The sequence below is a fragment of the Nesoenas mayeri genome (assembly GCF_963082525.1).
Source record: "Nesoenas mayeri genome assembly, chromosome: 6".
In the NCBI taxonomy this organism is placed as follows: Eukaryota; Metazoa; Chordata; class Aves; order Columbiformes; family Columbidae; genus Nesoenas; species Nesoenas mayeri.
This window is the reverse complement of record NC_137545.1, coordinates 1,872,281-1,895,671: the sequence shown is the minus strand read 5'-3', so window position 1 is coordinate 1,895,671 and position 23,391 is coordinate 1,872,281. Positions and strand designations below refer to the sequence as shown.

General features: G+C 40.3%; 1 protein-coding gene across 1 annotated transcript in view; it reads right to left on the bottom strand.

Moving 5' to 3' along the window:
* Positions 1-2,751: 2,751 nt before the first annotated feature.
* The window catches only part of HECW2 (HECT, C2 and WW domain containing E3 ubiquitin protein ligase 2), a gene marked incomplete at both ends in the record, with an annotated part of 69,241 nt that continues 48,601 nt past the window's right edge, over positions 2,752-23,391 (bottom strand). Inside the window, 11 exon segments of the mRNA XM_080346436.1 lie at positions 2,752-2,863; positions 7,501-7,613; positions 8,698-8,783; positions 9,384-9,498; positions 10,128-10,274; positions 10,837-10,966; positions 12,478-12,576; positions 14,062-14,214; positions 17,673-17,786; positions 19,173-19,293; positions 23,128-23,237. Of these exon segments, the coding sequence (XP_080202562.1) occupies positions 2,752-2,863; positions 7,501-7,613; positions 8,698-8,783; positions 9,384-9,498; positions 10,128-10,274; positions 10,837-10,966; positions 12,478-12,576; positions 14,062-14,214; positions 17,673-17,786; positions 19,173-19,293; positions 23,128-23,237 (1,300 nt within the window).

The window sequence follows — 23,391 nt, the reverse complement described above, 5'->3', positions numbered from 1 at the left end:
TGTGTATGCAGACGGATTTCACCCTGGATACCCTCTAAGCCACACAAACACCTTTTTGTGGTGGCTTCACTACAAGGCTAATGAAAGTTCTGTTTAAAACTCTCGGTCTTAATGCAATGGGGATTCTGGATTTATTTAACTGCCAGCTGCCCCAACTGGTGACCCTGTCACATCTTTACAGAACACCGGATCATCGTGACTGATTTAAATATATTTATATATGCATGAATACAGGAAAAAAATGTGTGCAGTAGACATAGTTAAATAAAAATTGACAAGATGCATTTATTGTTTTCGATTTGTACAAAAGCATAACTTAAAAGGCAGACTAGTATAAACTTTAAACTTTTCATTCCAAAGAGTTTCTGGTTCAAAACTTGTAGATACAGTTTCCACCTGGGAAATCTCCTTTTTAGACTACAGATAACACAGTATTGTAAAATCAGAATTCTGCAGTCCTTCAGCTGATCAAAAGTTGCGTTCTGCTTCGAGTGCCAGAGTTTTAGCTACTCAGTGAGTGGATCATAGGAAACATGAGCCATGCTGGAGTGGCCTGATGAAAAGTCAGTTTGCCTGCTGCTCATTTGTGTTCTGAAAAAAAGATGCGCATTAGGACCTGTGACATGCGATCTTAGCAAAGACTGATAAAGATATGCGTAAAAACAGGGTGACATGTTTAGGCTTTTCTTTGCTGCTTCATACCGGGCAAAAGTAGCCTAAGAAAACCTATATTAAGTAAGCAAGTCCCAGATGTCACACAGAAGTTCAGTTATTCCCAAAATCAAACAATGCTTTCACTCTGATTTTACAAGTGGGTTTTCCTTTGCACAGGTAACATTTTCTCAGTGAGCCTGAGGGGTTTTCTTGGTCTTTGCTGATGGCACCTCCATTGACGTTCACCTCTGTTGGAACAAAACTAATATCCTACCAGACCAAGCAGGATACCTCCCTGAGATGGCCTTTCCAGAGTCTACAAAGCGAGGATGTGACTTGAAAAGCTACTTTTCCCACAGAACCGGGCTTGCTGTGCTTCAGGGTGACCGAGGGGGCTGCGCAAAGGCAGAGTCGTGTTCTTTTCATCCGGTATCCGACTGCAGCTTCCTGGAATTTTAAAATGTGGCGGACGTGCTGTGGGACAGCAGCTGCGCGAGCGTTCCGCAAGACCATCTGGAGGAAAACACCGAAAATAGATGCAAGGAAGCCTCGTGTATTTCAGCAAAATTAAGCGTAAAGAAATTGGTGTCCATGCAGTGCTGGATGTGCCATAAAAACTCTTTCGAGTAACATTTGCTAAGAAAACTCTCAGTGGAAATGCAAGCGTAGGTACTATGACCAGTTTCCATCTCGCAGGTGCTCCCCGACGTGGGACAGTGTCACCGTGACCAGTGACATAAAGTAGGTTACTCGTGGTCTCCAAATGAGCAAGTATTTTATGGTGCTGTACAAACAAAAAGGTGTGGGGAGTATATGAAATATCTGTATTAAACTCCACTGCATTAAGCTATCCAACGCATGAAAAATGACCCAGGTGCATTTAAAATAAATGCATATTACAATATCACAGAGAGTATTATAAAATTATTACTTATGTGCACAGTCCTGATATCTATAGACGTGGCACCGTGAAGAAAGCCTGGTTCCTAAGCATTTTTACAGGTACTCGATAGTGATGCAGTTGGCTATCGGTCAGATCATAATGTCCCTTCAACTTTGGTACATTCAGTGCAAAATATTTTGGGGAGTCTTTTACTCTTATAAAAATAAAAGGCATTTTTTTCCCCCTTGAGAGTGCTTAAAGAATAAACACTAGCAGAATGCCTGTTCAAGCATGGAAAGTGACAAAAAGAGAAACAGCATTTTAGTTTGCTTCTTTCCTGTTTACACTCTAAGAAACATAATATAACGAACCTATAAAAATAAACAGAAGTCACTGTGTTAGGGTTTTTTTTTCCTGATACGCTGTGATAAATTGCTAGTTTCTTCTTAAAATAGTTTCCATGCAGTATAAAGCATAAAATCAGTCTTATGAAGTGATTAAGTTCATTAGAACAGCTCATGTTTTGTCAAACACACCCCTGGCAAGCCCATTTCCACAAACCTCAATGCCAGCTGGTGTTGCTACATCCTTTGGTGCTGAATTTCTGACTTTCTGACTCTCCTTCCAATTCACTTCTGCCCCAGGACCTTGAGCTCTGTGGTGCACACCATGCAGGCACTCGGCATCTTAGATAAAGCAAGTACTGGATATGCTATTTGTAACATAGGGCATAAAATAATGTACCTTCATGAATTAAAAAAAAAAATAAAATCTATTGTAGGATTTTTTTTATAATTTACTGGGTAGGTAAGGGGCTGAATTATTTGATATTTTGACTTGAATGGTCTATTCAATAGCTTTGCTGAAATCCAGTTTTCGGGGACACGTCAGTTTTGCAGTAGCCAGGCTGATCACAGCGTGGGATCGCGTTTCTTGGTTGCTCAGAACATCACAAGTTTGGCCATCTTGAAAAACCACGGATTGCAAGACCTGGTTTGCCCTGCACATCAGGCACACTCTAGTTTCACTGCAGAGACTTTCCTGCCATGATCACAATGCACTTTAATTACTTCACAAGATCTTTCACGGAACTTCGTTATTTGAATTGCAGCGCGAAACAGTTTTCCTCTAGGAAATCCAAGACAAACGTTCATTCATTCCTTGAGAAGACAGACCCACAAAAGTGCAACGAGCTGGGCACTGTGGTTTGTGTATCACTCAAGTCCAAAAGTACTTGTCTCTTCAACTGCTGTCAACAGTTTTTCATATAGCATAGAGAATGATGGATAAGGGGGAAGGTCCAGACGATTGAAACAAGTGTGAGCCCTGAGGGAGAAACAAAGCAAAACAAAAGAAAGAAGAGAAGAAGTACATGATTCAAAAAGTTCAAAAGAGAACACACCGACTTGCATGTGCTTGTGTGGAGATGGGCTGATAGTAGTCTTTCACAAGACTTTGTTCTGTCAAATGATGCTTTGCAATTGAACAGGTAGTAAGGTTTAATCTACTTGTTTCTAATTAAAATAAGCCAGTCAGAAGCCTTTATAAAGGTCTTTAGAAGCACACCGACAACCCAAAAGGCATGGGGTAAAGAATGATATAACATGGTACAATTCAGCCTGTTCTGAAATCTTGGCTTTAAATGTACCTTCTGAGAAGTAGTATTTTTTCCAGCACAGATGATACTTAAATCTTGTCTTTGTAATCATAAACAAGATATTTTCATACACTGAATACGCATAAGATACTGAATTTGATGATACTAAAAAATACTCTAGATATACGGGAAACAATCCCACAGTAGTAAAGGACAGACAAATTAGATGCTCCTCCTTCTACGTTTCCTTGGCATACGGATCAAGTTCTTGGGAAATTACTGTTTGTGCTGATTTACACTGTCCTCATCTCTGGCCCTGCAAGCCAATGACCTTTAGAACAATACTTGTTGTAATTACACAAAACTATGCACGTTCCTCTAGCATTCCACCCTGCTTTCTTAAGAGGCCAACCCCAGGCCTTATTTCTCAGTTCCCAAAGTCCATCTACCCCAGTTTTGTTCTGACATGCTTGGACGTGACTCTCAAAACCCCTTCCAGGGAATGAAAAAGGAGATGATAATGGTTTCTCCTTGTAGTAGAATAACGGATATCACCGCCTGACCTCAGGGCAGGCTAAGGATAACACTTCCTAAAACACTACAGTGGATGGGCCTTCTCTAGTGAAACAGAGAGCACAACTACTAATGGGATGGGTTCTGGAGGAAGAAACCATGCGAGGAGAAGCCAATGGTGGCAACTTTGCCACTCTGAACCTTTGTACCAAAGCCTCATTTAGACTGATTTTGGAGGACTAAAACCTTTTTGTATTTTGGCAGGTCTCTGTTTACAAATACTTCATTATTTTGCAATAAAACGCATCACGGTGTTATTTAAATACAATCCAAACTTTTCCTGCAGTGATCTGCCCTTCATCACTATGATCCATATTAAGTGTAAACGGGTAACATAATGCCAATGGAAGGACTGGACAAGGTCGCTCTTTGCAGCAAATACAACTCCTCATTTAGCCAAACCAGTCCCAGAAAGGCGAGTGTCTACAACAGACCTGTACGGAGCTTTCTCTGAGCCAGAAAGCGCTGCCTTCCATGGGAACAAGCTCATTAATTATTATTTTAAGTGGTTCTCAGCTCCCACTTATGGGGATGGAGCATGAAGTAGGTTAACCTCATTTCTTAAAAACATAAAAGAGTCCATTACAAGCCCTCATTGAAGGTGCAACACTCAAATACAGCCTTGTAGTGTCAGAAAAATGAGGCTGAAGAAATGTATACACTGTACAGAAGGTCATGCTATTATTATAAACACAGTCCGAACATCCAATGTGCAGTCGCTTAAAAAAAGCATTGAATTTTGCACCCTCCCCAAATACAGGATACTCAGAAGTACAGGGCCAGTACAGACAGTACATAGCATATATACAGATAGTATATATAGTCTATCTGTAGAGCAGAGAGGGCATTTTCCCCACCCCGTGTTCCAGGAGCCTGGTAAAAATGTCTCCACCCAGGCAGGCATCCCTCTAAGCTTGCTTTGTACTCCTCATTTGCCTTTCCAAAAACCTTACAAAGTAACATCTGTGCTGGGGATTAAATTATTGCATTTCCTGCAGAATACTTCAAAAAAATAAAAAGGAAAAAAAAATATTCCCTTCTGAAGAAAGAGACGGATTTAGACCCAGCAGCAACTGGAACTCAGTGAACGCAGAGTGTGGAAGAATCTCAGGCAATTAACAGTCTAACCACAAGCTCCTGCTGCATGGGGCTGACAGCCGCTCATTAGAACCATGGATCACGCTGTGTGGGCTGTAAAACCACAAATTATAAAAGACACAGGATATAATTAGCAAGGGATTCATTCCAAACTGGTTTAATAGTAAGCCGGCATGTTGTTTACATTTATTGAGAGAACTGAGCTTGATCTTAATTTTGAGGGCAGTTTCAAAAATGCAGCAACCACTGATTTAGAAAACCAGTCATTGAAAGAAGACAAAAACTTAAAATCATTGTCTTCTGAAGCAACACATGCTTTTCTCACCCTAGCAAAGAGCTTCCTAAGTCTTTGAGAAGAAAGGTTTTTTAACCTCTGGATGAATGGGATGGGAACAGTCAAGCTAAACCTGTAATAATCAATCTTTTCAGGGCCTTTTACACGTTAGTGCCTTACTAGTGTAAAAGCCAGTGATACAAGCCAGGCAACCTGATGTGTGCCTCCCACTAATCTCGCAATTTTGATTCAGCAGCACTGATTACACAGCAGCCAGAACAGCGGGAACTAGGTAAACACCTAGGGAATACTTTGTGTTTCTATTCACAGCTCCTTAGACCACAATCTCATACCTAAGTAACTACAATCCTTGCCTCCTGTGTCTCAAAGAGATGGAGACAAGATATTCTTATGTGTTTTCAGCGGTGCAGTAGTTTTTTTAGTGGCAGAGGACGAAACATAAAGTCCACTGGCTCGTTGAGTTCGAGCTTTTGCCACCTTCACACCAAGTATTAGCGAATTTCACCAGTGCCCCCGCTGAGATCAACAGGGTGATTTGCGAAGCGTGACACTGCTACGAGGGAGTGATGGTGCCTTCGCACAAACGCTTTCCTTATCTGAGAATCGGGAAGAGTTGCCGAGTCCCAGGGCAGCGTTCTGGGCAGATCCAGCAGGTGCTTACCCGGGCAGGGCTTGTTTGGACACTCACGGAAAGTTTGCGTCTCGGGGTGGTTGTAACCATGTCTTCCCTTCAAGTCAGTGCTACCTGCTGTTTACACAGCGAGTCTCTGAAGCTGGTGAGACACGGGCTGAAGATACACAAAACTACAGGCAGGAACGAGACACATAAACATGCAAATACTCCTTTCTGCTTAGGGCTTAGCCCATTTTAAGCATAAACCGTGGAAGATCATTTAATTTTTATGAGAGGTTCCATGTGTGAATTGCCAGCTCAGGACAGCTGTAGATATTCGCCATATGCAGCTGTTTATTTTAAGAAGTGTGGTGGTAGTTTATTTTAATTCTCACACTTGCATGCTAAAAGCTATCCACAGAGACAAAAATCAAATGTTTCCTACCCAAGGGAATCATAAATGAACTTCAAGGGTATGATACATTCTCCTAAATGTGAAGAGCTGCCATTTCCCCTATATTTGCTGGATGGTAGCAGAGATTCTCGACATGTTTCTCCACGTTGCTCTACAGGAAGCAGTTTTATTCTGCAGTTTATTACAACCAGGGCTCTATATAACCTTTTCAGAGGAAATTCTGAGCATCCTGTTCAGGCATGTCCTGACCTTTTCCACACTGCAAGCCGTGCTTGTCAGCACCAGGAATTCCACTATTAGACAATATATGGAAAAACTCGCACAATCTCGTTTCTTACTTAAACTCACAAAGAAATCTTACATTTTGAAGTTGTTGGTCAGAGGAGCTCTCTGCGTGTCTGACAGACGCTCTGTGTCTAAAAAGAGACTCTGAATGCAAGTTATTCCTGAGGAATCTTGTTTAAGAGGAATGGGCAAGGATTAGGCTTGAATGTCCTCCAGGGATGAGCCCAGCCCAAAACTCCTAGGACAGACTATAAGCAGCACACTAAAGCTGAGATCTGATTAAGCGGTGGTAGCTCACCCACACTCGGCACATTAATCTGTATTTCTAACCACTGTTAACCCACTCTAGAGGCCACAGAATTATAGAACTGGATGAAAGGAAATCTAGAAATGTATCGGCCTGATCGCAATATAGAAAAGGCTGGAACCTGCCTTGTACAACTCAATCCCTGCTCTTCCTTTACCCTTTTCATGTATTTCAGTTGACCCGGCTTGTGCTCTTTGAAATCTTCACCTTCTTTTGTCCCTGTGCTGCCTCTTAGGTCAAATGGTCCTCTCCTCAAAACACACCCCTTCTGCAGTTCATAACTTGCATCTTCCGTATTTGTTAACACTACTGACATCTGACGAAGCATAAAAATTACATTACTAAATTATACTGTATGTGTCCAATCAAAAAAGTCTGATCCTAGCTCTCAGTCACAAGTGCTATTTAATTGGAATTCATATTAGTCTTTGCTCCCAAGTGATGAACTGCATGTTCACAGAGTAAATATTGCACATTTAACCAAAATATAACGAAATCAAATTCAGAAGTAGTTCTCATTCTACTATAATTTTCCATGAAAAAAGCATTACAGTATGGGTGTCAGCCACACTGCCTTGTCCACCTCCCGAGGAAAAAAAAAGGAATTCAAAGAAAAATGGATGCATCGGACACTGAAACAACGGGGAAGTAAATTTTCATGTAAGGCAGAGCGTATTTTCATATTCAGCTAAAACTTTTGTGTTTTTCAAACAACTTATCTATCATCCTGGTGACTGGTTATCTAAAGCACCTCTAGCTTTAACACCCGCGCTGCTGTACCTGGGAAGAGCAGTGATCTTCCCCCATTTCTCCACGCAGAATCTCCTGGGGCCGTTGCTCCCACGCAGAGAGGCGAATCCTTCGTATGGGATGCTGGATGTGCCTGTAACAAACTGCACACAAAGCATCATGAGATGGGATGCGCAGATGGCGCAGGACAGAAATGTGTCCAAATGCTTATGTAAAAGCATTTGAAATTTGTGAGGCACAAGTAAGAAATGCTACTTTAGACGGTGGAGAAGGGAAAAGAGACCATTATTCTTTGACAGGGTTCCAGAAGAGACAACTTACCAGACTTCCTTCAAACATTTCTCTTTAAAAAGGTAGTTATTCTACATAAATACTGTAGAATAAATCACTACTAATAGGAAGTTACTTACCTAAGTCAGGTTTTCCCTGCTGTTTTTATTCTGTATTAAGAGGAGCTAAGAGAAAAATAATAATGTGTTTTAATGTCTTTGTGTCAAGGCTATTTGGCAATGTGGATTTCAACATTGAAGTGGTGCAGTCAGCATCCCTGGAGGGGTCCGAAAGGCGTTTAGATGAGGTTCTTAGGGACATGGTTTAGTGCCAGAGTTGGTTAGGTTATGGTCAGACTCGATAATCCTGAGGGCCTCGTCCAACTGAAGTGATTCTATGATTCTATCTTCATAAACAATTATTAAATACTGTAAGAAAAGGACTAAATTCTGAAGGCTAGGTAGAATGCTGTCTATCGAGCAGATTTCACTGGAACCTGTTCTGAACAGATAAATCTAACATGGATTTTTGACAGATCAGAGGCTACTTAATTTTTAATGATCTGGATATGATAAAAACTTCCAACTAACAGATGTGATAGGAGCATATAAGCAGATATCTCTGGCTCTCCAGAGCTTTTTTAAGTACTAGGTTGGCACAAAAGGAATTATGTTTTTTGCATTGTTGAAATTTGCTGTTTGATGTTGGATACGTTCTTAAATAAACGTGCTTATGTTATACACGCTTTTCTCGCTTTATGTTTTTTTGCTACTGACTTATTACTTGCTGTTTATTTCAGCCACTTACAATTACTACAGTTAGTCTCTGCTTATTGTCAGGTTATTCCCACTAGCCAGCATCACCATCATTTTTGGATGTCGTAAACCTGGATGGGACCAGTTAAGCACGTAATTTTAATGATGCAGACTATTTTGACACAGATAGCCAATTTCTTACCTGTAAAAGTCTCAGTCGTTGTTCATTGTTGAATCTCTCCACAGCAGCCCAGAACCACCGAATTACAATGTGATTGTCATGATAACCTGTTAAAACAAGAAGAGTCTTTATACCTTCAGGTGCTACAAAACTGCTTGAGAGAACAGCAAGTAAATGTTTCCTAGTTTGGCCCTAGTGACAAGAACGCCACGTTCCTTATCCAACTGCAGCACAAGACAGGAGGTGAGAGAAGTCTCCTGAAATGTTTAAGAACCTTAAGAGCAGAGAATTAATTTACTATGACAAAAAGGAATGAAAACTCTTTTGTGAGCGTTTCTTCCATTAGGAATGCCAATTCTTGAAATATTCCAATGCTGTACTTTTTATATATCTAAAGCTACAAATGATGCTGCAACCACCTCTCTTTCAAAGTAGGTCCTAAATCTTCCACTGATCTCAAATTATCTCAACTGCTGGCCTGCAGTCACTGGGATTACCTCTAACTCCCTGTCGTCTTTGAGAGTGGAAAGGAGGTAGATCCTACTCAGAATTAAAACAGACAAATTACCTTCTCCTAACGCAAACTTAACCACAGAAATTGAGAAGATACCAAAGATGTATCTTATATGATGGTTCTTTAGTGCCTTAGAAACTGGTAATTCCAGGCCCACCACCACTGCCAGGGAACAATTCGGAATTCAGGTCACCTCCTCTATACTCCGTGTTATTTCTCCAGTCGCTCAAGTCGATTTCTGCTGTTCCAGCTATAACCAGTTCCAGTTCTCTGGCGTCAAACACAGACACCAGCCTCGCATCAACCACCTGTGAAAGGAAATCAAATGATTAGCAACAGTTCTTCCTCTAGTGATTTTTATCTCCCCACAGCTTGTCTGCTACTGAGATGTTTACCAGGTAACATTTCACCCATGAGTGGAAAGAATCTTTCTTTTTCTTTTTCTTTTTAAAGGACTTCTTTTTCTTACGCTGCAGTTCCATTCAGTTTCATTCCAGGATCACAGTGGCAAATAATATCGAATTATTTCAGGACAAATTAAATTCAATACATTCAATTTAACTGTCCATGTTAAAACATGTAAGAGAGAAATACCTTGACATACACTCAATCTACCACGTTACACTGAGTATGACATGCACACAAAAACCCTCAAAGGCCTGACAAGAAACAAATGGTTCACTTTAACAACCATTCCTGCTAATCATACCAACAGACAACAATTGTTTGTCCAGATGAAAGAAGAGATATAACCATAGTGTCTAATGCAATGACGAACGACGATTTTATTTCCACCCAACCTCCTAGATACCTGTAAGGGCACTTCTCATTACATATGTATCTGCTTTTTGGGATGATATATGGGAAATGTATATCAGGAGAAAAATATTTTGGAAGGATAAAGGAAGAAAGTCCATTTTTTTCTGGAGTTTTTTACCTCATAGAAACCACGAACTAGACTTTCTGTTTGTTGCACAACTCCTCTCTCAATTCTCCATTTCACCATTCTTTCTATATATTCTTTCTTGTTCTTTTCGGTGACAGGGATGTTGGCACCTCCCGGCTTTAATTCCCGTTCTGTGATCTTTGGGAAAAAAAATGACCAAACGACAACATGGTATTATAAAGACAAAAGAAAGAATTATAGTAATATAAACATTTAAGTAATTCCTCCAAAGCAGTAGCCAAGACTGACTTTAGTATGTGAAAGAAGAGACCATAAAAGAAATATATTTTTTTGATAAAATAATATTTAAAATCCCATTTAGTCTGAAGAACTAAGCAGAGAAGAAGAAATAATCTATGCAGTAATTAAAGTAGTGAAGTAATTTAAATAATATCATAACAAAGGTGTCGTAACACTTTTGTATGCTGACACAATTAAATTCAGGTGAACTACCTCCAGCAGAGCAATCCAAAATCTGGATATTTCAGATAGTCTCCAGAAAATCTCCTTAACCAGAAATACATGTTTGATGAGTTACAAATAACAATCCCTCCTTAGATTTCAACATTGTTTTCATCAGCGAGAATTTTATAAAAACAAGGTCAAATCGGCACGGAACGACAATCATTCTTCTGTCCAAATACGTGTTTATCTAGCGGTAGAATAACCCAAAGGAAATTAAACTAAGAATCTTGCACACCTGCCCAAAAACTTCTTCATTTACAGTAAACGTGAGATCGAGGATATCATGGATATCATTGTCCTTCATCCACTGCAGGCTCTGGTGGAATTCCTCATCGAGATATTCCAGGTCACTCAGGTCACAGAGTCTGGCGGAAACAAGAAGAAAACACAGCAATTCAGATGACGGCAGCAGCGTGTGCTCAGTAACTACACTGAGATAGGACGGGCCTGAAAAACAGACTGAGAACAGGGGCCAAGAGAAAAGTCAATAGAATAAAGACGACACTACTTCATATCTCTGTTTATTACCCTAGTAATTGCAGTTACTGTGTAACACAAAATGGCTTTGCTAATATACAAAATTCCGGAATTTATTAATTTGAAGACACATTTCTTTCTAAGCTTATGGTCCGTCTGTCCCACGTTTCCAGAGAAGAATATTTTGGAATTACGAAAATACATAGCTTGAAGAGAAAAAAAATCAAAGCATAAAAGAAATGGTAAGCTTTTATAACAAGCAGTTACTATTCTTTTTGCTTATGTGACTACACTGCCACCTCTCCCATCTCTTTATCATGCAAAGTCTCTTCAGATAGCCTGCTTACCACATCTTTTTGCTGTATTTCCCCTCACCTGGTCCTTCTTTTACAAGCCCAGCCTGCAAGCCAACTGCCCCTTGCTGTCTGCAACAGTTGCTGCTCCAAGCTTTGAACATGTCGGCTGTTAATAATATTTAATAGCGTGGTGGCAATTTCTGCCATTCTGCCTAACTCCTGAAATCCTGTTCTGTGAAACGGGACACTGGGGCTATTAATTAAGGTGCTTTTCAGCTGCTTCTATTAGACTGTGTATGAAGGTTTAACTGTAGCGATAAGAGAACCGCCAAGTGAAACACTTAATTTAATTTGGCAGTCACACAATATTAGTATTAAGTCCTCATTCTTATTGAAATGACACTTAGTATTTAGGCACTTGTAAAATATATGTGCAATAGGAACAGATGCATTACTCCGCACTACTAGAATGTATGATGTCTTGTACAAAAAAATATCCTTCCAGACTTCTCAAAAGCAGCTTTTAAAAGGATGCTAAAAAGCAAAGTGAATTAAATTCCAGCCATGCTGAGCAAGTGCAGCTCCCATTGTTTCAGCCAGAACAGGAGCAGTAGTTCTGAAAACAGAGTCTGAAGTGTTAGCAAAGTAAAGCTCATCAGCATGGAGATGGCCAACAATCAGCCTACCTCTGAGAACGGGTCTGGCGCTCTAAGCTACAAAGTGATTCACATCCTATCCTCTGAGTCATTACAAGACAAATGAATAAGAACTCTATTAATAATCTGGAATAAACCCACAGCATTTCACTGTATAACTTCAAATGTGAGATTTTGTAGAAGCAAGCTGATAACACGGCTAAAACAAAACATGAGGTTTTCATGCCGACCAGAAACAACATTGTGGGTACTACATGGCTGGCTAAAAACCATAAGTGGAAAGAAGTGAACTTGTCAAAAAAGTGCTGGACTGAAATCAAATTATGAAATTATAAGTAATAGCCTGTCTTCTTTGATGGTAAAACTTCCTAGTTTATGCATAGACAAAATGGCATTGTCCATTAGGAAGGAACCAAACAAAAAAGGAGACAGAACAGTTCTACTCACATTCGGAGGAGAGCTTTATAAAAGGGTCGTGTAAAAAAGGCATCCAGCAAATACTGATGTATCAGAGCAAGACCAAGAATTCGACCACTAAACCTGAACCTGGAAGAGAAGGAGTTACAATAGTTATACTGCAACTTGGTGGTTTGGACACTGCTCTGTCATCAAAACTTACATATATTTCCAAACAGCATTTTTAAATCAGATAGCTATGTCTGAATTGTGGTATTTTTTTTCTCTCGTGTTTCTTTTACATTCTCAGTAAGGCACCGAAAAAATGCGAGTCTGCGGGGTGTGGAAAATCCCTCAGATACCTAAGTTGCAACTTCTCAAAAATGGCAAATCCATATTAACCCCATCAACCCCTGCCAGACCAGCCTCTTTATAAAAGTCTATCTTCCAAAATAACAGCCGCTGGTTATTTTCTTTACACACACTTTGTCGGGTGTGCAAGGAGGGTTGAGAGGAGGGAGGGAGTCGCACAGATTTGAGATCAGATGGCAGCAACTTCAAAATAGTAGGACCTTTGCAAATATTCACAGCAGAATAAGAGAGGGGTCGTGCCTCTCGCACCCCCAAGGCCTCTGGTCCAGCACAGCATGAGCCAGGGATGAATACAAAACGTTGGCAGAAGCCTCGCGACACGTTAAGCTTTTCTTTCCTTCCCTTTTTGCCAGACTGTTCTGCTTTTCCAATGCAGCATATGCCATTTGTTGTTGCAGCACTGGAGTTCAACAGGTAAGTTGCTTCAACTAACTAAAGTGGATGCAGCCAACCATTGAATTGTCTATTCATTTTTAAAACTAGTAACGAGATTCCTTTCTGATACACATTCTTCATAACTGGCTTGCAATAAATAAGGACTCTCTAAGTATCTGTCGCACGCAGATGAGCAGTTGTCATCCCATGGTCACTGTAATTTAACTCCCTACACAACAGAATATATTCATGGCACAGCTTTACAGCCTTGTAAAGCGATGGCTTAAATCAACTGCAGGTGGTTTAAACTGACTTATAAGTGTGAAAATGAGATTATGTAAAAAATCCTTGATAACTATTTCAGAAGTATGTATGTACAGACGTTGCTTAAGAGCTATGTCACCAGGAGTCTTCCCTCTGCCCCAATTCAGGTAACTCCACAGACTTCCTTCCGATCAATATGTTGGTTTTTTCGCTGTGAGGAGACCTCTGTGCTCTTTAGTAAGACTCAAACTACATACAGTAACACCCGTTTGAAATCTCCCATCATCTCCGTATAGAAAAAAAAGGAAAGACTGGCTTTTTGTCATTTTTTTTAATTGCTTTTATGAAATGACTGTTAATGTACAAGAAACACAGAGCTGTGTTGTGAGACAATCCTGCGGTCCATGTTCCAAATCATAGTTTTGCTGAGCTTGTGAGAAATAACATCATTTAAAACCACACGAGAAAACAGAACCGGGGAAGTCTAAAGAGACGCAATTATTTTGCTGCTGGTTAAAAAGATCAGATTCTGTGTTATATGTCTGAGCAGACATGAGCAATTTTCTACATGTGGGAACAGCAGAAAACATATCTGAAAAAAAGAAATATAAAAGTAATTCTTACCACTCATGGTGATTGTCTACAAATGCAGACATGGGACTTATTTGTACTGTATAGGTATCATTGGCTGAATATTCAAACAAACCATAATATGGATTGAAGAGCTCTCTGGACACCAGGAAAAAAAACTCTCTTGAAGGTCCACTGTAGTCCAGCCTTTAAAGAGAAACCTGACATTACTATAAAGTGTTCATTTTGCGCAAAGAAAAGCTTTTTTTGAATCTACATTCCTTACGCTGTATTTTAATTAAAATTTCGCAAGATTTTAACCAGAACCCTTATCCTGCAGATTGCTTCGTGCCAAGGTATGTGAAGTCCTCGCGGGACTACTTAGCAATGGAACGGCTTGGAGGGCAGGAATCAAGTGCTCTGTGCGGGTTGCGCTCAGCAAACATTTTGGCTCCAGCTGTAACGGCCTCTTTGCCACAGGAATATCACCAAATAATTGGGGGTCAGGGAGGAAACATCAGACATATCTGCATCTGACAAATTAAGAATGAAAACGAACAATGGTCCTATTTTGTCTTTGCAGATTTGCAACAACAGGATAATTTGAAGGATAGTATTTCTGTTTTCCTTAGCAATATAATCTGAGATTGCTTCAGTGATTTATCTTTCTTGGTCTAAATTTTCTTGTCTGTCTTCCAAACTTGAGTGCATTTAAATGCTTTTTGGATAGTGCATTTCCTTTTTTATTTTGCTATTTCAGGATTCCTGGACTAATGAATAAGGAATTTAAATAACCCCCTTTTCCTGAATCATAAACAAACTAATTGCTGACAAAGCAGTAAGACTGAATTTTGACATTACGCTGCAGGTCACCAGTGAAATGAGTTCAGTATGAAGTCAACGCTCTGGTAGAGTTGGAAAACAGAAAACTGGGGATTTTCCGTGGGGAAGAGAGATTGTTATAACTCTAACCAAGCAGATACAAAGATAGATCTTCTATAGGTTGAAGATTTCATAGGTGACTTTTAAGAAGGTGTTGCTTTAGTACTAAGTGCACAGACAGAAGTATCATAGAGAAGCTCAGGACTTTTGCTACTCATGTTTTGGTTCATGACCTTTTACAGAAGATACAAGTTGGTTTTGAGGATGGAGTTGTCAGGAAAGTAAAGGCTAGGTAGCAATATCAAATTGAGGAAACATTGAACATTTTCCCCTCCGTCATTTGGAAGGACTTAGCTGCTGTTAAGCTTTGGAAGTGAAATACTGTAACCGATCCTTACCCTGGCGAGAAGGGCATAGTCCATACTCAGAATGCAGAAAAAACCCTAAAATGGTTTGATATCACAGACAACTGTTGGATCTCAATCTTGGCACGAATACCAGGATTAAGTAAAGTGTCATCTGGAAGACTCTTGCAAATTTCTGGGATAATCAGACTCATTAGAAGACAGAATAGAAACTGTGCACTTTCCTACAGTTCATTTTCTATGCAGAGTTACTGTGAGTCATGTTAAATAAATCAATCATGAGAGTCCTGCACTGCCAGTCAGATTTATCCCACAATTAAAGGCTTGGCACAGGGGTGAGAAAACTTCATAGGAGAGGTATGTAACCACAGAGCAGCTGCAACTGTGGGGCATCTGGGTATTCGGGAGCAGAGCAATCTGTTGTTGGCAACACAACTCACGTCTCCTAGGAAGCACCATTAATACTTCAGGTTTACCACTCTGAAATGCAAAGCAGCTTCTACTAATAGTTAATTGAACTCAGGGAAAATAACTTTAAAGAACCATATTCTTTGTATCACATTTTTCTCCATTTATCACCACATGAAGTGTGAATGTATTGACATTAAACTAGCATCGTGACCGTAGAAATGGAAGGTTCAAGGAAGATACAAACATCATGAGACTTATGAGAAAAATCATATGAACAGCAATAACTATGTCTGAGTTGCCCCACTTATTAATTTATACAGTAAGAAATCAATAGTCACCAAAATGTTTTCATTTGTAAGGATTTCACTGCCCATTACTTTAAGACCTACACCTCTTTACCGAGAGGAAAAGAAATGCAAGAGCAAACTCCCACTTAAAAACTTGAAAAAGGAAAAGGAGGAGCAAATAGGAAACAATTAACCTGGAGTATTCCTCCACCTCCTCATCCTCCTCTCCTCCACCCTGGCTTGTCTTTGTACACCCAGCCAAATGAGCAGTTTGATGTGATATATCCTTGCACCATCTCTGATGAAACAATACTGTTTGCACAAATCCTTTCTGCATTCAAAACACAGATTTGTAAATCGAGAATTGACGTCATTTTAATTTGACTTTGTTCTTAATTAACTCGTTCTTTTCCATTAAGAAGAGATTCTTGTGTAAAGCTGGATATAATGGGAGCAGGATGTGTCAGCCCCATTTCCAGGTCACTCTTCACCTGGCTGTCCTGGGTGATGAAATGCAGAAGCCTGACAACTGAGGAGACAGGCTATCTGGGTCCACCTCTGGCTCACGTATGATTTTAAATGTTTCCCTTTCATTTTCAAATGTGAGTGGAGGTTGTAGCTGTGAAAGGAAAGGCTGCTCGGGCTGTGGAAGACAAGCCTGGTTCCTGCATCCCCACCCTGCTCTGTCAATAAAGTGCAATCTCATTCTGCACCAGCCCCGTCAGTCCAGTTTTGAGCTTCTCCTCACACAGCTCGGTGATATTATTTAGATGAACAAGTCCACAGTTGGCTCTCAGCTTTCAGACTTCACTCAGTCCTTATTAACGTTAAGCACTTCAGGGTGAACTTCAAACAAACAACAGGATTTAGGGGTTTTCAAGACAGATTAATTTTATCTAATCTTGTATGAGATGTTTCTATTACAACTGAGCTCTTTTAAAGACTCAGACAGCATGGCAATATTGGACACCGCAGCATTCCAAGAGCAGCGTGCTGCTGTTTCCTAAATATCAAGGAATAAAACTGTGAATGTATTCATAAATACATTCATGAAATGTAAAATATATATATATATATATTTGAGCCTAATGCAGCGGGCTTTAAGATGTGACAAAGTGGGCACAAATCAAGAGACTGAAGAGGCAGACAGTACATTGTTCTAGCTTCACTTACAAGAAAATCTAACCACATCTTGCTTTGCAATGCACATCTCGCAACCTGTATGAAACGTGTTAGACTTTCATCAGACGCAGACGGAGCATTTCCTGAAGTGACTCTGTAACATCAGGAGTATTTGTGTTTATTTGACCACTAGCGACTGCCTAGTTGCTTTTATTTGTGAGACAGGCCCTGGCCTGGAGCAGCAGCGAGCACCTCCCGCAGCACAGGAGACAGAATGGCAGCACTGACAGAACAGAATTCTGACAACACGAGAAAGCAGTTTGTTTTTTCTTTGCTTTCCCAGCAACATTCCGGAACACGCACCAACTATTGTGAAAATGCACATCGACACACGCATTACTTCTGCAAAGGCAGGATACGTTACATTTCACAATGCCTACAATGTCATCTTGAACAGCTGTATGTTCTAGGCTTATGTATGGGGCATTTCCTGAGCACAAGCCTTCCTCTTTTCACTCCAGCCCACAAGGCTGGGTCAAACAGCAGCTGCGAGACACACTGAATCTTGAGATCACATTGACTTCCTTGTTCTACTCACCCTTCTTCACCAACAAACGTGACATAGAGTTTATTTCTCTGCAGGTCTTTTCTTGAGTAGCCCATGATCTGGTTAAAGGCATCTTCTAGCAAGTGGTCTCTCCTGATGATTAATCTGAAGGGCAAAATAATTTTGAAACAGCAACTCATGAACATGAGGCACAGTTGGAAACATCTATTTACACTGCAAGGTAACAGGATGACTTCACTGAAATACAAGTTTCTGCCAGATAACTTGATCCAAATCAGGCAGGTTCTGTCTGTTCATCTACCTCCTTCAAAGATCTACTTTAGATTTCAATAAAATGCCTCTCATACAAAGAAGGGTAGTTTTATTTTTTCCTGCCCTGGTTCTTCCCTTATTTGAAGGCTTCAATGGGAAGGGTCTCGATGTGAGCAATTTCATTAAGTTTTAAATCCTTCTGTAAGGCTGGGCCTCTAAATCAGTCTTACTTTAAGCAAGAATCTCACCTCTTAACAAGGAAAATGATAAAACCTGTAGGTAAAGGCACTGCTGGTAACTCCAGAATCACACATACCTACATTATCCCCAGTGTAAGTGTGATGGGACAAAATGGCAATTGTTTGCCCCAAACCAGGCTGAAGCATCGCATGTGAAAACATAACGTACCTTCTAAAAAAAGACTGTGAAAGTGAGGACGTGTCACGAAGATCTAAAAATATCAGGTGAAAGAATGCTCCTTACTTAACCATTTTATATTCTGCCAAAAAAACCTGTGTCTAATTAGTGTCCCGAAACTTAGCTTGCTGCATATTCAAAAACCCTACCTCCCTATTCTAAGAGAATAAATGATTTAAGAAGTTCTAGTGCCTCATGGCTACTATGAGAGTATCAAACTATGAGAGTTTGGTAGCTGGCACAAGATATGGTAATTTACAAAATTAGGAAAGCGTCTTATGATGATCCTTAACATAACAGTATGTAAACACACGATTACCAAATAAATTAAGGAGGGAAGACCTCACTCCAAGCACTGAAGTAAAAATATAAACAGTTCTTTTAAGGCAATCCTTAGAATTTAATAACATTTAATTTTATGAGTCCTCTTTACTAAAGAGGACTGTTATCTTGATACAGGCAAAGATGTACAAAAGATAAACACATCTAGTTTTTCCAGTGGAAAGAGATATAAGAAAACTTAACTGTTTATATCACAGTAACTGCTATGATAGAAGAATTCACATGCCTCCTGTTCTGTATGCCTCTTCCCAAAGTGGTTTTTTGGACTGTATTGGTAATATTATTCGTATGAAAATATAGTTGGAAGAAACCCAGAAAAGAAGTGCTCAGAACTCGCTGTATCCCCTGCTATGAATCACATGCTGGCACTAAGTATTTTATGGCAGGCTGTATATTTCCCGAAGTACAAGGCTAACCGTAACATCTGCATTCCTTCTAGTAGGAAGAAGGTTATAGACATGCAAGGCAGGGCAAGCTGCCTGAGAAACAGCTCCAGCTTCATGAGATTCTTCAACGTACTTCAATTTCCCTGGGCCTTGTCCATATCCTTTAGTCTCCAACTTCCTGTAAAAGTTCCTCAGCTTGGCTTCAAAATCTCTTTTGTAAGGAGCTGGAGCTCGGGCGTTGGCACGCTGAGTACCTGTGGGAAGCAACAAGCAAAGAATGAGCCGTGGTGACATGAACTGATTAATGTCCCATCCTCTACTGAGAAGACTCCTTAGCAGCAAAAGGCATAGTAAGTGTTCGGCTTAATCACCTTTATAAAGAGTAAAAGCTGCATATCTTCAAATGTGCTCTACAAGACGTTTTGGTTGCTCATTTCCCATAGTATCACCTTTCTAAAGTAAGTCTTAAAAGAGCAAATCCAGGTCAATGCAAAAGATGGAATAAAAAACCCCAGCACAATCAACTGGAAAGACTTTTGTTTGTCAAGTACACTTTACATCTAACCTTTACAATAGCTCATGCAACAAATGTTCTGATCTGTTCGGGTTTTAATACTAGCAGGAAAAACAAGAACTCAGAAATGAAGCATAAATAGCCTGTACTCCGCTGTGTCCCTGTTGAACACATCAAGACTTTTGGAAATCCCTTAGGAGAAGTTTTTCCTTGCTGAAGTACAAGCAAGAAAAATATGGGAAAAATGAAAAGTCTACCAAATCGAAGTTTGTGAAACTTTTCACGTGTGGCTGCAGGAACATACATGCTGGTGATGGTCATCTTATTTTTGAAAAACTGTTCTTGAGGGTCCGTTTCTTAAAAGATCTGTATGCCAAAACAATGGCATACCCCCACATTCACATGTACAAGTCTAGTATGTACAAATTATGTGTTGAGTCTGATCTATTCTGAACATTACAACGATTAGAACGTCCACCACCTCCCTAGATAAATTAATTCGATTGATTTGGTTGCAAGACAGTGTGCCAAAGAGGCACTTAATGCTAGTCCTGTAACATTCATCTCCTCTTCCCTAGTTTTCCCAATGTGAAATTCCTCCCATGCATGGCTGTGTAGACATCCCCCCAAAAACTCAGGGGACACGTACAGTTTCTCAAGCCCTAAACCATACATAGGTTGACAACTACTTATTTGCAACTGGTGGTCATCTAACCGGCCTGTGATGCACTGGAAATACAAATGAGTGCTTTAGAAGCACATACATACAGATTTCTGTCTTTTAAGAGACAACCAGCTCATTACATGAGTTTTCTTTTGGCTTCCTGTACACAACCAGGCCAATACAGAAATATTTATTGCTGCTATGTGTGAAGGCATGGGAAGGTAACGTTTGAGGTTATGAAGGAAAGAGAACACGTATCTGGTTCAGGCTGTGGGCAGCTTGCTTGGCCACAAAGCACACGGGGCTGGGGGAAAACACGATGAGCAACATCCTGCGGAAGTGGCTGCTGGAAGAAGCTGCAGAGTCGATCTCTCTGCACGATCAGAGCGAGAATGGGAAGTTTTCTAAAGACCTGTCTGACCAGAAAGGCACTTGCCGCTTGTTCTAGGCTTAGAGTGACGTGCGGGAGGAATAGAAAGGGTCAGGGAATCCACAGAGCTCCAATGGAAACATGCAGGATCCCTCTGGAAAAACAAATGGTGGTCCCCGGTTACTGAGCGGTGGGTATCCTCTTTTACTGAGAGCACCACGGGCTTCTCGGCTGAATTCTCTAGAAAACTGACAGGAACTTGAAACTGTAAACAGCCTTCTAATTATCAGCCTTCTCCCCTGCTTTGTTTATTTTGCTTTGGGTCAAAGTAGGTACAAAAATGTAGTCACCAAAATAAAACGCAGCTAAAGCACACTTTAATCTTAACCCCCGAAGGAAGTTTTTGCTGAGAGATACCACAGAATATAAAGCTGGTAACACATGACTTCATGGTTCAGAAATCAGCAGTGCAGGATTCTGTCGGCACATGACAAGTCCTCATTGCAAATCAGATGCGTGCGCCAAGAAATTCCTGGGCAATTATAGTGATTACTTCCGCCTTGGGAACAAAAGATGTTAATGGAAGAGCTAAAAAACGCCAGTGATGTGATAATCATATTTGATTTTCAAAGAGGTTATATTCTAAAGCAGATATAAAGAGCAGCTTCATGACTATTCATCTGTCCCAAAAGAGAAAGTACAACCGATTGTGACTGATGTGAACAAAGGATCCTTAACGTGCACCCTCGTGTACTGAAGCAGAGCCAGCTTAGCTGACAAAAAACCACAAAGCCTCCACAGAAACCATGAGCTATTTGCAGTTTCTCATCAAAAGAGCCATTTGTACACCAACACAAACATGCATATTTGCAGACTGACAGGGACATTCAATGGTCTCTATATTTTCTATGAAACGGAATAGAGGGTACAATTTTCAGGAGAACAGGACTAAACCCATCCCTGTCCATCCTTTACTGTGTGCTGCTTCTTTGAGGAACAGATGAGAATATCCCGTGTTAAAGACTGAACGCATTTTGAAACAACTTTGTTGGAGTGAAGCCCTGCCCAGCGTGCTTTGGTGCATGCACTGCTAATGAAGAAATTATAACTCCGAAAGCCAAAACTGTGTTTACTCTTCAAAGACTGCCAGGTTTGCAGCTGGAAATAAGATGCATACATGCAGAGTTTATTCTTCCTTTCTTTTCAAAGGGAAAAAATTATATCAAAAATATCAATATATGTGAGTATTATATTTTGCTGCTTGGCAGAATGCCATAAGATCAAGGTTTTAATACAGTCTCTTTGAACACCTCCTACAGAAGTCCTACGTCCAGCAGCAGGAAAAGCTACCACTCAGGACATGTTTATGAATGGTTTTAATCTGGTTCCTTGAAAAAGCAAAGCTTTTTATGATTGTGGACTGGAAAATGCCCATAGTAATCACCGTACTTTTCCCGATAAAATTATCTTATTGCTTACATCCCAAATATTCCCTATTTATCTACACTTTTGTTCTCAAATTTGTAGAAATTCCCTTAGGCTACTTCCAATTTACTGCAGTGATTTGATTTTATTTACCTATTACTGTCTTGAGACAACTAAGAATGGCAACATCTATAAACTTCAAATTGCTGCACTTACCCTCCAGAGGTCAAATGCAACTTGTCATATTGGAAATAGTTTAGTTCTGATCTGCAGCTTAGTTAATATGAGAAATTTCAATTTCATTCCATTCTGATATGCGTATTTCCAGACAGCCACAAAATGCTATTTTTGGACTCGCATTAAAGGGGTAACAAGGTGGCTTTACATAAAACTGGGACTCGTTAGCCCACAGCCCCATCAACAATGGCGTTTTAATGTACAGTTATTAGATCTCATATTTTTAATTCTCTAGGCAGCAGGATCTTGGCATGAACAGTCACTTGGTTGTTTCTCACCACTGAAAAACAAGTTTGCGTGTTTTACAAGTCAGAACAAAATCACAGCCTCTGAAGTTGTAATCCACTGATCTTCTCTTCCGGCAAAACTCCTCGTGAGCCCAAGGCAAAGGCTCAAGTTTGACAGTCAAATGCAATCACATTAGTCGACTTTGCTCAAAAATAGGACTAAATATTTTGGTGGTGCTGGAGCAACAGAACTTGCATCTTCAGGAAGGTGGAAAGTCATGACATGCAGCCTAACATAAAGCGAACTAGCTCTGCTGCAGTATCTTACAGATACCATTGTAATGAAAGTACTGCAGCAATAAGCTCACTGACCACTAGGAAGATGCTTCAGCTCATTTAACTTTACCCATCCAAGCTGGGAACCACAATGGAGAACAGGTTATAGCTTCCCAATAGCAGGCTCTTGGCTTTAATCTGCCACGAATTTCAATTTTGAAAGCCAACAAAAAATCATAGCCAAAATGGTTTTTCTATTGTTTTTGTTCTCTGACTTTGGGGAAGGCAGAAGGAGCGAGCTATACTGAGTTTACTGATCTGGAACTGGTCCTTCCCCAGTAGGAGCAATGGTTTTGCTGTACCCAAGCAACTTACCCGGGGAGTTCTGCGGCGAAGACACCGGCGAGCCCCTCGGCGACTGGCAATAACTAGGATGAAGTAAGGCATGTGGCGGCACGTATGACATGATCTCCTCCTCAAACAAGCTGGTTGAAAGAAGCAAATAACACATTTATTTGAATAAATGGCATTTTTCACTTTCTGGGAACAAATCTATAGTTTCTAGCCTGCTTTCTCTCCACTATGCACACTTAGAGTGCTACAAAATATTTTATTGCCATGCTCTCAACCAGACCTCAA